Source organism: Bombina bombina, chromosome 4 (assembly GCF_027579735.1).
Source record: "Bombina bombina isolate aBomBom1 chromosome 4, aBomBom1.pri, whole genome shotgun sequence".
Taxonomy (NCBI): domain Eukaryota; kingdom Metazoa; phylum Chordata; class Amphibia; order Anura; family Bombinatoridae; genus Bombina; species Bombina bombina.
The window spans coordinates 901,065,045-901,082,335 of record NC_069502.1 but is presented as its reverse complement, the minus strand read 5'-3'; the positions used below and the strand labels follow the sequence as shown (position 1 = coordinate 901,082,335).

Genomic DNA, 17,291 nt, shown 5'->3' with positions numbered 1-17,291 from the left:
TTGTATATATGAAACAATCCAGGTTATCATAATTTGATTGAGCAAATCAATTGAGTGGCTTTGTGTGTAAATGAAAATATAATGAAAACCTCCATTTATTAAAAATATTATGTTTTTTTACAGGCTTATTTATTTTTATTTTTCACTGTGCATTGAAAGAAAATGTACAAAAACAATGGAGGAGACATCTGTGCTGTGGAAAACTTCGATTGGCTGATAATTCAGGTAATATTTTAATTGTCAAGAGATTTCAGGGTTCAAGAGTCGAAAACATGAAAGTGGTCATATTTCCTTTTTTTTTTTTTTTCTACCTCTAAAGAGGAGCTACTACTTTACAGCTAGTGACCAATCAGTCTTTAATGCCCATTTGTACTCAGACCCGTACTCCCTGTTAGCTTTTAAACAGAAACAAACAGCTTTAACTGAACTTTCTTTCATTACTTTTTTTTAATGTGTTTGAAGTGTACTCTTTCATAAGCAGAAAAGAAATTTAAATGATTTTTTTGTCCCTTTAGCTGATGTCCATTGTAGGAACTGATGAGTCTAACAGCTCTTGTGTGCATTCCTGGAAACAATGATTAATATAATTCTTAGAGCTATTAGCTTTTTTTTTTTGTAAAATGTAATTTGCGGAGGAAAAGCCTTAGGACTTACAACACAATTTTGGCATCAGACAACACCTTCTTATTTATTAGAATTTCCTTGTAAAGGGGTTTTCAGCATATATTTGAGAAAGTAAAGATCCATATGTATCACAGTTGTTACTTAATCATGTGACAGAAGATGTGTACATTCTAGAATTATAATATTTAAATCTTTTTTTTACTTCCTTTACATTGCTAATCATTTTTTTCTTTTTAATGAGGAAAGCAGTTTTCAAATCCATTAAATGATATCCTCCATAAAATGTTACATTTTAAATACTAAAAAGTATTATTTACTTTTATTCAATATATTTTTTATTTTATTTACCTTTTTTAATTCATTTATTTTTGGAAATTTAGTTTTTTTTCAAGACCCTTGCCACTACTACATGCTACACACTGCTTGCTTGTTCAGTGCAGGAGCTCATGAATACTGGCCCTAACAGATCAAAGTATAGGACATGGCATCAGTTTTTGAGAGCTTGAACTTATGTATAGCTGTATATTTGGTTGACTTGACACAGTCTAGATTAAGCCACATCATTTAGCTTTTTTGTAGAAATCTGTTGAAGTCAAATTTGACCTTGAAGCAGAAGTTCTTATTGGTCACAGCAAAGTAGACCATGTGGACATTTTTAGACTTAAGCATTTGTTATATTTTGTGCTTTTGCCTGCTCAGTGCAGGAGCTCATGAATACCTGGCCCTAACATGTCAGAGCCAAGGACATACTATAAACATATTCAAATGCTTTCCAAGGCCTTTATCCTTGTAATACTTTGTGACAGCAAACTAATTACAGTTTCTTTCTATGCTCATCTCTTTCAATGTGGAGCTTAAATTAGACGTGTGTTTATATATATTTAATGTAACGCCCCTTTTAATAATTTAATTATTTAAATACCAAAAGATTTCTCACATATGTTTTAACATGTTGTCAAAAAAATAATAATTTTACATTAGTTTGTTTTTAATAGGAGAAAATTTCATATTTAAAATCACTGCCTTTGTTCTATGTTAGCAATTACACCAAATTACAAGATTACAAGTGGAGTGCTAAATTATTATGTTCCCGCAAATGGGCAAATTTGCCCGTTTGCAGGAGCACGATAATTAACCAGCCATTACAAGTGACTGGTTATTGCTACCGTGAGCTTGCGCTCTAACCAGGTCTAACCAGACCTCTGGTTAATTTTCTAAAGTGCCCCAAATGCCCTCAAAATAGAGAGCATTATAGTTTTTTATTAAAAAAAAAAGTAGCATTTTTTTAAAAATAAAAAATAACTTCACTAGGCAATTTTGGGGCTTTAAAGTTGGTAGGAGTGGGGTGTTAGAAAAAAACACGGCACTGAAAAGTGCCTTTACATTGTGGTCTATAAGAACTGTGTGTTTCCATAGACCACAATGTAAATATATATGTATATGATTATATACATATATATTTACGTGTTAAAATGTGTATATACACATATTAACACATAAATATATATGTATATATTCATATACTTATATATTTAAAAATGTTGCCCATCGCCTCGCTACTTACCCCTTTAGTGATGGCATCAGAAGAAGGATCCCATAGGAGCCAATGGAATTGCGCTCTCGTGAGGGCAATGCTTCCTAGCAATGTGAATGGGAGCCCACATTTGCATTGCGATTTACTTGTAATACCAGTGCACATTATAGTGCACTGGTATTACAAAGTGGAGCGCTAATATCGCTTGCACACAATCAATATTTAGCACTCCACTTGTAATCTAGCCCAGAATATTTTTGTTCTCCAGTTCAAATCTATGTGTAACATTGCTTATCAAAGTCATCGCCAGCAGCATTTTAATATATGAAAATTACACAGCTCTTTTCCTTTTAATAATTATGTCTCTGTTTACTTTCCTTCTAAAAAAAAATATAATTGTTTTTCAGACTGGAGTAAAACAGCAACTAACAACACAAAGAAAGTCAGCTCAGATAATCTGGGCAAATCACTTTCCTCAAGTTCAATAGGTTCTAACTCAACTTACTGGACATCAAAATCTAAATCAAGCTCCAACCCATTCTTTAAAAGGAACAGTAGCACGGGTAAGTCAAACATTTACTCTCTTCGTGCATGGATTGTCTGGAAAGTGTGGAAATGTGTCAACAAAATGAATCTAATATGCAACAAATTTATTAGTTGAATATTGTATATGTCTCCTTAAAACAAACAATGTATCACAATTAAACCTTTTTTCTTTAAACTGTGTTTTAATTAACTTTATTGACACATCCAGCTTTGTTGACAATTATCCAAGTGAATATTTTAGAGCATTTCATTATTGTACTATTGCTATTACTTGAATATAACTATGTGTTTAACCTCTGCAAAGATCAAGAGCAGTAATGCACTACTTGGAACTACTGGGACCTAGCTGAACACTTTTGGTGAGCCAATGACAAGAAGCATATGTGCGTAGCCCACAATCAATAGCTCCCAGTAGTGCATTGCTGCTCCTGATCCTACTTAGGTATGTTTTAAACAATGTATAGCAAGAGAACAAAGTCAATTTAAAAATGCTCTGTCTGTAATATGAAAGGTTAATTGTTTTCATGTCCATTTACATGTTTTCTTAAAGGGACACTGAGCCCAAATTTTTTCTTTCATGATTCAGATAGAGCATGTAATTTTAAGCCACTTTCTAATTTTTTCCTATTATCAATTTTTCTTCGTTCTCTTGCTATCTATATTTTAAAAAGAAGACATCTAAGTTTTTTTTTATTCAGAACTCTGGACAGCACTTTTTTATTGGTGGATGAGTTTATCCACCAATCAGCAAGAACAACCCAGTTTGATCACCAAAAATGGGCCGGCATCTAAACTTACTTTCTTGCATTTCAAATAAAGATACCAAGAGAATGAAGAATATTTGATAATAGGAGTAAATTAGAAAGTTACTTAAAATGTCATGGTCTATCTGAATCATGAAAGAAAAAAATTTGGGTACAGTGTCCCTTTAATTTTATAACAAAAAAGCATTGTTTTATTGCTTCACATGACTGTTTTTAAAATGATGTAAAGAAGAAAAAGGGAGAAGGACATGAAGTTTGTTGGGAGCACTAAACTATTTCATAAAACTCAGAGTACAGGGCCGGACTGTGAATAAAAACCTTGGCTTTACAGGATTCCACCTAGGAAATAGAATAGAAGTGTTTTTTTTAACACATTATCCTTGTATTTTTATTATTCGTTTTCATTTTCATTTTTGTACCCCTTGGCAGCTCTGAAGGGGCGTCCCCACCTGACACTGATGATTCCAGTTATCAGCCAGGAAAGCGGGGGCTCCTCATTAGGAGCAGCTAGTTTGGGTCTCACAGGGTTTTCCCTTCTTTTGACTTAACCTTACCTTCACAGAGGACTGCTCTGAAGGGAGGTATAAACATTTATTTTTATTTTTTTTGGTAAAAAAGGATTTTGGTTCCTTAGGGAGTTTGTTTAGAATTTCTCACTTAAAGAATATATATCTGACTATTTCATAAAATTAAGTTTTAAGGGATAGATTAGTGCGCCCAGCAAAATTCTCCATTTCTTTCTCCCTTTTTCTTCTGTGCATGTATCGAGGAGAAGATGTAGCACTAGGTTAATTTGACCAGGAATATCCCGTATTTATTTATTTTGTGCCATTGAATAGTGTCCCTGGGTAGTGCCAACTATTTGTTGTAAACTTATGTAAAAAAAAAGTCTTTCCTTATTTTATTCTAGAGTCACTTTCACACAAGTTTAATTGCATATTTCTGTTTCGATGTGGTGCATAATTTCTACTTCACGAAAACAGTTTTCAGAAACTTTAACACTGGAACACCTAGCCCACCTTTGCATTTTTTGAAAGTTAAACTTATTTACTTACTGGTGAACATAAAAAATAGAAACTAGCTGCTCAAAATCATATTTTTTTCTCATTCTCAGCTGAAAAGAGTAATGCATAGTTTATAACTACTTTACATTTGAAAGTAGGCTGGCATCTCAAAACTTCATGGTTGTAATTTGAAAGTTATGGAACTTTGACCCCTTAACAACTGACGGCGAAGCTATGCTAGATCTGTATGCCTCACTTCCAGAGGGAAGCAGAGTTAGCGCTGTCTTGCTAACATCGGCAAGACCTGAGCTATATCCAGAGCATGTACAGGATACGTCAGTGGTTGTTTCTGGTGTTAATCTTCCATATTATCTGGGCAACTGTAGTTTGGGTCTAGTTTATTCCTGTCCATGCAGAAACATATTTTTGAATCTTTTCATATTTATGGGGATGGGTACATGTCAGAATTTTGATATTCAAATGATAAGATGAATATTGTTTTTGATTTTTGTTCTACATCTAAATGTTTATACCGAACAAATGTTAACATTCTAATATTGAATGTAATATTTGAATACAAAATGTTAATTTGAATATGCTAATATAATATTGCAATTATTACATTTTAATATTGATTCCATAGACTTAAACTTACAACCATAACAATAAACACTAAGGACTAGATTACAAGTGGAGCGCTATTGATAGGTCAAGGTGCTCTATCAATATCGCAGGACCAAGCTAAGATTAGTGTGTGCAGTAAAGTAATGTTGAAATTGAATAACCAGAGAATATTTATCTCGGCCAACATCCCTTCAGCCCACCTTATACTTTCAATGGTTTCATATAATTACATTTTCTTATAAGTGAAGTACAAAGGTATTTAAAGTATTTCTTAAAGCACCTTCAACTTTAGCACAGTTGGCCTAGTGTAACTTTGTGTTTGCTTGAAGAAAAGCCAGAACAGGCTTTTGTTACGCACACCATAGAAGTCTAAGGGGAAAGGGATTTAGAGCTGTCCGACCTCCAGATGTTAGTGCGGCTGAGTCTTTTGCTCAGCTCAAAGATGTTTGTATTTGAAAGTTACAGTCTATAGTCAAAAATTACATTTATTAAACATAAAAATAATTTACAGCAACCAAATGTGGCCTTTGAATGTGGTAAAATATTTGACAATCCCTAGTTTTGTGATAATTATTAAAGTACTAAACCACTTTGACTTCACGATGATATCAGTAAGTTATGAGTTGTCAATCTCCTTTCACCAAAGCCAAGAAAAAAATATAAATAAATAAAAAAAAGTGTATAATTATTTTGGATTTCTCCTGTTTTACATGACACCATATTTTTGGTAGATACTGTTCACCTCTCTGTTGCTTCCATAATTGACCCAGACATTCATGTTTATGGTATAGATAATGGCTTCTAAGAGCATCCCTTAAGCAGAGGTGAGGTGGACTCATTCAGGTAATATTCCTATGAGGTTTGTTAAATGCATGATCTTTCAGCCAATGGGTTGGGTGCTCTTGCATGAAGACATATAAGGGAGAATTTGGGTTTTCCTAATCAGAAATTCTGCTGACACTATTCTTCTATCATGGGCCATTGGTTTTCATTGCTGGTGTATTAAAGTTTCCTATTTGCTTTTCATGCTGAATTGCCTCAAGGGTGATCTTGATTCTTTCTGGAAATATACCCCAGTGGCAGATAGTTGTATGCACATCTGCAATATATCCTGTTGATATTAATTAAAATAAAATGAAAACATTTAGGTATTATACACATTATACTCAATAAATTGAAAGAATGTGGGATATTGAAAGAAAATAATCAATTAATTTACCCTTTTGCTTGGCAAGTGCCTTTTGCATCTTAAAGCTCATAATAATGAAAATGCATTTTAGACATTATGTTTTTTTCTTTCTTTTGAATCAACTTGAAAGTCTAAAATAACATTGAACCGCAATAAGTTATTCAAAAAACAGAACATGGTTGCATTGTCTGGGATTATTCTTCAGTTCATCTTTTGATGCTTATAACAAAATAGAAAAAAAAAATAGACAATAATAATAATAATAATAATAAAAATACACATATATATATATATATACACACACATACATATATATATATATATATATATATATATACACACACATACATATATATATATATATATATATATATATATATACACACACATACATATATATATATATATATATATATATACACACACATACATATATATATATATATACACACACATACATATATATATATATACACACACATACATATATATATATATATATATATACACACACACATACATATATATATATATATACACACACATACATATATATATATATATATATATACACACACATACATATATATATATATATATACACACACATACATATATATATATATATACACACACATACATATATATATATATATATATATACACACACATACATATATATATATATATACACACACATACATATATATATATATATACACACACATACATATATATATATATATATATATATATACACACACATACATATATATATATATATATATATATACACACACATACATATATATATATATATATATATATATACACACACATACATATATATATATATATATATACACACACATACATATATATATATATATATATACACACACATACATATATATATATATACACATTTAGTTGTTTTATTTTTTGTTGCTTACAATATATAGAAAATTATATTTAAAGTTTTTTTTTACAATGTAATGGTGAGATGTAGAAATGATGCTATCTTCAACATGTAAAAAAATATATAATTTTATATATATATATATATATATATACTGTATATATACTGTATATATAAAATTACAAAATAGTGATGCATTTTGAGCATATTTATCACGTTAAAATATTAATATGTACATTATATTTATGTGTTTAATGTTACTCTTACATTCAGTGCTTTGTGCCTGCCACCTAATATAAGCAAAAGTTAGAAACTAATAGGTCCATAAGTATCAGTTTTCTGCCTTTGCAGAGAGAGAGCTGATACTGGGCACAAAACTCTGAATTTAAAAATAAAAATAACAATAAAAAACTAACATTTGTAGAAAAAAAAAAATATATAACTATAAATATATATATATATATATATATATATATATATATATATGCTGATTTACGTTGTTACATTATGCAAGAACCAAACACCCCAAGAAAATAAAGATTTTGGGCTAGATTACAAGTGGAGTGATAATTTATATCGCAACTACATATGGGCAAATTTGCCCATTTGCGGGTGCGCAATAAATAACCAGCCATTAAAAGTGGCTGGTTATTGCTACCGCAAGATCCCAGTAGCAATTAGCACTCAAAAAATTAACCAGAGGCCAAACCTCTGGTTCATTTTTTAAATGTCTCCCAATTGCCCCCAAAATTACAATTGAGGTCCCTTTATTTAAAAAAAAAAAGAAAAAAAAAAAAAAAAGTAGCATTTAAATAAAAAAAAAGCACCAAGCAGTTTTTGGGGGCTAAAGTTGGCGGATGTTAGAAAAAAACAGAAAAGTGTCTATGCGGTCTATGACTGTGTGTTCCCAGTAAATATATATGTATATGATTAAATACATATATTTATGTGTTAATATGTGTATATTCATATACATATTTACATATACATATATATTTATATTTTCTGCCCATATATGCGTGTCTCATGGTATGAGAACAAGGCTCCCATTGGAGCCTATTTAAGCGCACTCTCATGAGTGCAATGCATCCGTACAATGCGAACACAAGGTTTGCGTTTGCATTGCACCTCACTTGGAATATCAGCGCACATTGGTGTGTGCTGGTATTACTAAGTTATGAGCAAATATCGCTTTTGCAATCTAGCCCTTTATTTTACTTTAATACTGTATATTAAAGTATGCTTTAATATCAAAGAGAGCAATATAATATGTATCTAATAATATGTTAGAAACTTTAATGTAGATAAATAACAAATGTAAACACGGAGGGAACAGTAAGCATTTGGCCATTCTACATTTATAATTATAAGGACACATTTGATTGATGTGCATCATGATTTAACAATAATAAAAATAGCGTTGAAGGCTAATATACATTGTCTCAATATATTAAACTCTAATACTTAACGAACACTATTTGTTTGTTAACATATTATTGTTTACTGTTAACATTTGAATTCATTGCTACATAAATATTTTAATGGAATTTATTAAAATATAGGCTTTGTTTAAATACATTTTCTAAAATCATGAACTTATAAATATTTACATTCTGATGATCATTGTGCTATCTTCCTTTTCAGTCTAATCTTTTTTTTCTTTCTGTATTAAATGCATACTTCAGTGGTTAGATCATATTGTACCCATAATCATTTGGCTCAACAGAGAAAATTATATTATAAACAGTGTTCTGAAACTAAAATGCAGCTGTTTATTAGTAACGTGTTCGGGTAATTTATTTTATTACATCATTTAACTAAAAACATTTATTGTAACGTTGCATAATCTATTTTGTATAACATTAATATAATGACACCAACATAAAAATAAAACACAGAGCTCTATAGGAAATTGCTGTATTTCAGTCAATACCGTTTATAATTGGTTAATTTTCACAACTGTTAAATTGGTTAATTTTCACAATTGTAAGATGTATTTACAATAAACAAAAGTGCAGCAATATGCATGTTTATGTACAGGTTGAAAAAATAAACAAGTGCAGTCAACATATTCATTGATATTTTTTATTATTTTTTTCAGATTATATATTTGCCAATAGACCTTCAGTCAAATTTTCTTCAGTGGGTGGTGAACAGACATCTATTCTTCCAGTTCATCATGTTATTGACAAGGTCAAAGGCTACTGTCATTCACATTCTGACAATTTCTACAAAAACATCATCATGTCAGATTCCTTCAATCATAACACCAAGTTCTAGTCCTAAAAGGAAGATGCAACAATCAAACAGAAGTATTTTTTTTTACATAAAGGGAATAAGTAAAAGACATCAAAAAGGGAAACACATTTTTTTTTCTTAAACATAAAAACATTGTTCTAGGATTGTTAAATCCATAAATTAAAAATTCCTGTGCACTTTCTTTAAATGACTGTAAACAGCTGGAGAATGTGCAACTCCTTTGACTTTCAGGCTGGATGTAGCCTTTATTATATCTGCATATGGACATTGGGGGGAAAATGAACTTCTTTTGATTGCCAAGTAGCACCCTTTGTCGCAAATGGCATGTTTCCATGAAGCCAACATCCTATTTTAAGCTGGTACATCCAAAAATGTTTGCAAATTGTATACTTTTCCTATATTTGATCTTACAAATGGGAACTTGCTTGAGCCAATACATTTTATTTTTGATGTGTGAATAGTGAATCACTTAATCAAATACTGTTATTAATGTAGTTTTTTTTATACAAAAACTTTCCTTTAGTTGAAAAGGTAAGACAATTTGATTCACCAGGACAGAAAGCTGCTCCTTTAACTCTGTTCTCTCTTTTTATGTCAGAATTATCAGATTTTGGACATCATTTTAAAAAAAAAAAAATATATAAAAATATTTAAACAGTTATAACTGAAAGGAATTACAACACTATTTGTGCTTTACAATAGTGTATATTTATAAAGAATACTATAACATCTTAATATGCCTGTTTGTTATTCCTATAATCTCTAAAAAAATGAAGGGAGTTAGCCTCTCAACAAACAGAATTAAGAAAAATAATAAATTGTTTGAATTAACTCTAATAAAAAAGTAGCACTTTTAGTTTTAAGTATTGATGATTGTATGACTGACTTGGGCAGTTAAATATTTTAGAAATTTAGAAGAAAATCAAGAAAACTTAAGATTAAATATATTACACCAAACTTTTTTTTAAAGTATTTTTATTGAGTAAAACTAAAGATTTAATGCGGAATATTCAAGAAAATTTGTTTCTCCAAATATTCGATGGCTGCAGTATTCATTATTCATTTAGTTTAACGAATACTGAATTAAAACAAATATAAATGTTTTAAAGTTACAGGTGAATCTCTGGAGAGATTATCCAAAAGTCTTGTTTTTAATATAAGCAAAATTTACATTTAGAAATGTTTAGCCAGATATACAGGGTTCTGGATGTGAAGGAACGACAAATCCATTATAATATAATACACAAAAAAAGGCTCCAAAGGTTTTTCATGATTTCTCTCCATGTTGGAAGTTTTTGATCATCCACTAGTCCTGAAGTAGTACGAGGTTACAGTAAATGACTTAGAAATGTTTCTGGGTTTACATGGACTGGTAACTTTTTCTACCTGACTGGTAGCCAATAGAGATATTTTTCTACCCTTGATATATATTCTTCATGAACAGTAAAAGGGACATGAAACCTAATTGTTTTCTTTCTTCAGATAGAGCATACAATGTTTAAACAGTTTTCAATTTACTTCTATAATCAAATTTGCATCATTCTCTTGGTATCCTAGTAGCAATGCACTACTAGGAGCTAGCTGAACAAATTGGGCGAGCCAATGACATGTGGCAGCCACCAATCAGCAGTTAACTCCCAGTAGTTCCTTTATGTTCCTGAGCTTACCTAGGAATGCTTTTCAACTAAGGATGCTAAGAGACAACTTTCCAGTTTACCTCTGTCTGAATCACAAAAGAAAAATGTTGATTTCATGTCCCTTTAATTATAAATTGTAGAAGGATAGTGAGCACAAACACAACAAATCAAAGATTGGAGAAAGGGGATCATTATTACAGAATCGTAAAATGTTTTGATAGTAAACAGTTTATATATTATAGTGGCTTCATAACTAAGAACTTGAGATGTGCATTTGTTTTCGGACAAGTCACATCTGTCATGAAAATCAACGGAAAAAAAAAAAAATACTGGCGAAAATCATCAGTATTCATTTGTTTACTTTATTATTATTTTTATAGGGTTAATACTTACCTTAGCATGTTCTCCTTGCTCTCTAGAGCACATTAAGGTAAGTATTGTTGCTACTTGTGAACTTTCCACCTGTAACTTTAAAACATTTAACAAATACCGAATAGTTCAGCCACCAAATATTTGGAGAAACAAATTTCCTTGAATATTCGGAACGGAAATTTTGTCCAAAACAAAAATTGGCTGCACATCTCTACTGAGAAAATCTATTTTCACAAAACAAATAAAATGACAATGTGGATTTTTTTTTATACTTAGTGTTTTTTTAAAAAATATATAAATTATTTTTTATTAGGCATGAACACATAGTGTCTTTTTAATTTACCTCCAGATTTAAATGTTTTGATTTGTCTTTACAATTCAGTTCAAGCTGAGAATATCTGCTAATTATTTTACATCTTTGATTGTTAATAAAATGTGTGACAATCAAGGATAAAAGCTAATTTATAAGTCATAAAGTTTATAGCTAAATAATTATAGTACACTTAAGTTGTTAAGCTATATACAACACTGCATAGGAATCTGTTATAGATTAATTGGCAGAACTCTTAGTTCAGAATTTTACAGTTAATACACTAAGTAAAATTCACAATTACAGCAATCAACAGTCTTCAAGACTCTAAAAAACAGTTAACTATAAAGTTTTCATGTAGTACATTCAAATATCTTTTGATGGCCTGTGGTCTAAATTATTTTCCCATTTGTTATCTGTATAATATGTAGATAGTTTTGATTCCACTAGAGTAGAGAGAATGACATCTAGTGATTCCTATTTGCATCTCAAAGAGTTCAAATAATGAAGGGCTCTGTGATAATTGTGCTCAAAGTAAATTTTTAGCGCATCCCAGTTAATGCGTGTATCAAAAGATGAAAGTAAAAAGTTCAGCACTTGGGATATTGCAGCCACGTTAACGTCTTCTCCTTATAGACTTAAAGCAGTTATTGCTTGCACACTAAGCACATGATGTATTAGACCAACAGCGATAAACCCAAAGATAGTTATGAATATTTTGCATTCAAATGTCATTCACAAACAAGAAATTGTTCTTTATATATATATATATATATATATATATATATATATATATATATATGATTATGTTTTTGTAAAATATATATCTATAAATATATATCTATATAAATATATATATATATATATATATATATATATATATATATATACACACACACACAGATATATATAGAAGTATACTATATATTTAAATACAGAAAGAACATTTTCTTCTAAGTGAAGAACATTGGAATGTAAAATATGTGTTTTCCAAACACAGTAAAACACATTTTAATATATTGAAATTGAATGAAAATGATTTTTCATGTTTCAAGGTATTTGACTGCAAAAGGCTCAAAAGTATATATATATATATGTGTCTATATATGTATATACATGTGTATATATGTGTTTATATGTTTATGTGTGTATGCATATACACATTTACACATATAAAAACATAAATACACATGTATGTGTATATATATATATATATATATATATATATATATAGAGAGAGAGTATATACACACACATATATAGACATATATGATATTATTATTATTATTATTATTATTATTATTATTATTGTCATTTGTATAGTGCTGCAAAATTCTGTATCATTATATCCCTTTCCAATCAAATACCTTGTCTTATAACATATCCCTTTTAACTCTTATAAATATTTTTATTAATATACTAGGCGATAAGCCTGCCCAAAGGGCAGTCTATTTTTAAAAAAAAACTACAACCCCCAAAGCTAAAATTACAAAAAATAAAAAATTTAAAATTACAGAAAAAATAAACAAAGCTATGCAAAATAAAAAATTTAAATCTAAACTAATACCCCTATAAAAATAAAAAATCCCCCCAAAATAAAAACACCCCCTAATCTAACACTAAACTACCAATAGCCCTTAAAAGGGCTTTTGGAGGGCATTGCCCTAAGTTAAACAGCTCTTTTACCTAAACAAATTACCAATTACCCCCTAACAGTAAAAAAGCAATCAGCTCTTTTCCAGCCCATTAAATCCATAATCTTAAAAATAAAAAAATAAAAAATCCTAAAACTAAGCCCCAAATAGGTTCTCACTGTTCATGAAGTCCGGCGGAGAAGGTCCATCTTCTATTTTCATCCGGAGCGAAGGTGGCGCAGAGCGAAGGTGTGGAGCTTTGGATCCTCACTGGCGGTCCTCACCGGCAGCATGGAGCAGCGGCGGGGGTCCTCGGTGGCATGGAGGCTCCTCTTCATCCGATATCCGTCGTACACTAAGGATTGAATGCATGGTACCGCAATCAATTTGGGGTACCTTGCATTCCTATTGGCTGAAATTTATAAATAAGCCAATAGGATTAGAGCTACTGAAATCCTATTGGATGTTCAAATCAGCCAATAAGATTTCAGTAGCTCTCATCCTATTGGCTGATTTAAAAAATTCAGCCAATAGGAATGCAAGGTACCCCAGTAAATATGGGGTACCTTACATTCAATCTTCAGTGTGCAACGGACGATCACATGAAGAGGAGCCTCCATGCTGTTGAGGACTGCCGCCGCCGAGGACCGGCGCCGTTGAGGACCGCGGCTGATGGTCCAGATATCGGAAACACAGCTCCGCACCTCCACTCCGCACCTCCACTCCGCACTGCCTTCGCTCCGGATGAAGATAGAAGATGATGGAGCCGTCTGGAAGAAGACCTCCGCTGGACTTCAGGAACAGTCAGTACCTATTTGGGGCTTAGGTTTAGGCTTTTTATTTTAATTTTTTGGGTGTTTTTTTTTTAGATTAGGGTTTTTTTGGGCTTGAAAAAGAGCTAATTGCCTGTTTAAGGACAGTAAAAGAGCAGAATGCCCTTTAAGGGCAATGTTCATACAAATGCCGCTTTAGGGGCAATGGATAGTTTATTTATTTTTTTAGTGTTAGTTTTTTATTTTGGGGGGTTTGGTGGGTGGGGGAGTTTTACTGTTAGGGGGGGACTTAGTATTTTTTAGAGGTAAAAGAACTGTTTAACTTAGGGCAATGCCCTACAAAAGGCCCTTTTAATGGCTATTGGTAGTTTAGATTAGGGGGTATTTTTATTTTCGGGGGGGGGGGGTTATTTTCATAGGGATTAGGCATAATTTTTTTTTATTTTTGAAAATTTTGTTTATTTTTTTCTGTAACGTTAAACTTCTTTATTTATTGTAATTAAGAATCCAACCTGCGGTGGATTCTTTCACCACCCTGCTATTTTCAGAATCCACCAGGATGCAGCTTTGCTGTATTCAGATTGATTATTTTGGCTGTGCGCGCTGCCAACATTCCTTTGAGGCGTGGAGACGGTGACGGGTGCGTTACAAACGCGATTATAGTATCGATTTGAAACATTTTTTATCAGAAAGTGTATATGAGTGCAATATTGTATTTTTATATGTTAATGATGTGTTTGGTGAACATTTTTTTTTAACCCTTACACTTTACGCTAAGCCTTTAGTCGCGCTAATCGTTTACTTTCAACTTCAAATATGTGCGTTAGCGCAGTCGTGATATTGCTTTTTAAATTCTGCGCTAACATTATTGGGCCCTATGTTGGATGTTCAGAACACCATTTGCACAATTTGCTATAGCTCACAACGGTTTATAAAATAAGTTATGACCTTTACATAATAACTGCCAAGTATATTAGAGAAATATAGCACACTGCTAAATATGCCAATTGAAGGAAGGAGTAATTGTTACTATGTTCTTTTACATTAATCAAAAGGCCAATGTTTACTGATGTATAAACTTTCCACTGAAAAAAATTTCCAAACTCGAAATCACCTACCTTAGTGGATTTAGATCACAAGCCTTGCATATGTTGATGAATTTTTAAAAGTATATGTTGTTTTTTTTTACTACCATGTAGTAGAATCTTAATCTATTAATGTCCATTATTTGATTTTAAACTTTTTTTGTCATTGTGTCTAAAAGTTTCAATACCTGTCAGTCCTTTTCATGCTTACAACCACTGACTTGTATTGTTTAGTGATTCCTCAGTCTGTAGGTTATTTAATATATCCTTGCTATGCTGTTTCCACAGTTTTCCATATACCTTGGTTGAAATAATTTGCCTTGTATATATTTATTTATTTGTTTTGTTGTACACATCAAATTATGTTTGTTGCTCTCAGCTTCTTAATATTTGTTTGTATCCTGTACTCATATTGCATTGTGTGGGGCAGAGGGGCTGTTTGCTGGATTCCGCTATACAAAAGTGATCTTTTGGAGAACTGTATACCAGCTGTGCCTTTCACTGTAACATAGAAATACTGTGTGAACTACATTAGTTAATTCAACTTAGAGCAATAGTTGTATAACTTGTTTAAATAAAATAATGTTTCAGTTTCTAAATAAAGATGAATTTCTCTATTTTGCCTTTTCTTTTCACTAAACCAGTGGATGACAACATTTTTGCCCAAGGCCAATTATGTCAAATGCCTGATTTGTTATTACTGAAACTTTGCGGCCAACATATACTCAGCTTCAAGGAGACATGAGATTTTCTTGAAACAGTCCCTTATTATTGCAATGTTGGCATAACTATTTGACTTCTTAAAAGGGCATTGTGTTTTAGCCCCATTGAAAGTCACAGAATACCCTACTTAGCCCCAGAACAACCATAACCCTTACCTTAGGCATAACTTTAGCTCTAACCGTAGCCCTAACCCTATTCTTGCTGTAATTAAATCCCTAACACTAATATCCATTATGATAGTCATAGCCTAAACCAACTTCCCTAGCCGTAACTCTAAAGGAGGGTGGATAAAAATTAATGATTTTTAAAAACAAAATCTTAAAAATCAGATTTTTAAAATTTAAATCAGATTTTTTTTTTTAAATTGGATTTTTAAATTTTAATTAGGATTTTTTAAAATAAAATGCATTTTGAGGAAAAATCTTTTTTTTTTTTTAAATAAGTTTTTTTATTGAGGTAGTAAACATTAACATAGCAACAGTACATATGTCCAGATACAGATCAAATTTGAGAAAAAAAAACATCTTTACCATCCTAACATAGTAAATAGGCTAAGTCTAAAGCCATAAGGTGCCAGTAATATAGTCATGAATGCCATGTCTAACCCAGAACTATACTAAGTAACTGCAAATGAGAGCTTGAACTGTACAAAGTAACGAAACAGCAATTCTAGTAATGAGAATATAGGTTCTGGCAGAGATTATAGAAGTATATCTGGGGTGTGAATTATAAGATGTATAATTTATATGGTTGAAAGTAAAAAGAAAAGACTTGCGTATGGTAAAGATAACTAACTGGAACATATATTACAAAAACCTCTTTTTATAACCTTAAACTTAATACAGGTAAGAATGGTCCCCAACTTAGGCCTCGCTTCCATTGAGTCGTAATTCAGTTTGCGTGCACTCGCAAACCGATAAATATGCTGTCGAAAGCAATAGCGTTTAACGACTGTTTCCAATGGCGCGTTATACCTCAATATCGGCTGCCGGACTTCGGCTGCCGAAAAGATTTTCGCGTCCCATAGAAAGTAATAGAAGCCGTTAATCGATAAATTATACCAGGTTTCCATTGAAAGCGCTAACCGTTAATACACTGTCGGAGGCTGTCGATACATTGAGAAATATTACCCCCAGCTCAACTAGGTGTAAAAGAGGAAAATTGTGCTTTTTGAGACCTATTTTCTATTGAAATGATAAAACTTGCATATAATGCAAGTGTTTTAATGTAGAAATAAATTGTTATAAGTAATATTTATTGTTGTCTCATGTATAGAAATAGTTGAACTTATATT

The 17,291-nt window shown here is 31.3% G+C and overlaps 1 protein-coding gene across 1 annotated transcript in view; it reads left to right on the top strand.

Annotated features, from left to right (window-relative positions):
• Window positions 1-11,411, top strand: part of ADGRG6 (adhesion G protein-coupled receptor G6) — a 260,695-nt gene extending 249,284 nt beyond the window's left edge. The window contains exons 26-28 of the mRNA XM_053711820.1: window positions 124-225; window positions 2,566-2,721; window positions 9,306-11,411. Coding sequence (XP_053567795.1) covers window positions 124-225; window positions 2,566-2,721; window positions 9,306-9,484 — 437 coding nt within the window. The 3' untranslated portion in view covers window positions 9,485-11,411. The remainder of the gene's footprint in view (window positions 1-123; window positions 226-2,565; window positions 2,722-9,305) is intronic.
• The last annotated feature ends 5,880 nt before the right edge of the window (window positions 11,412-17,291 follow it).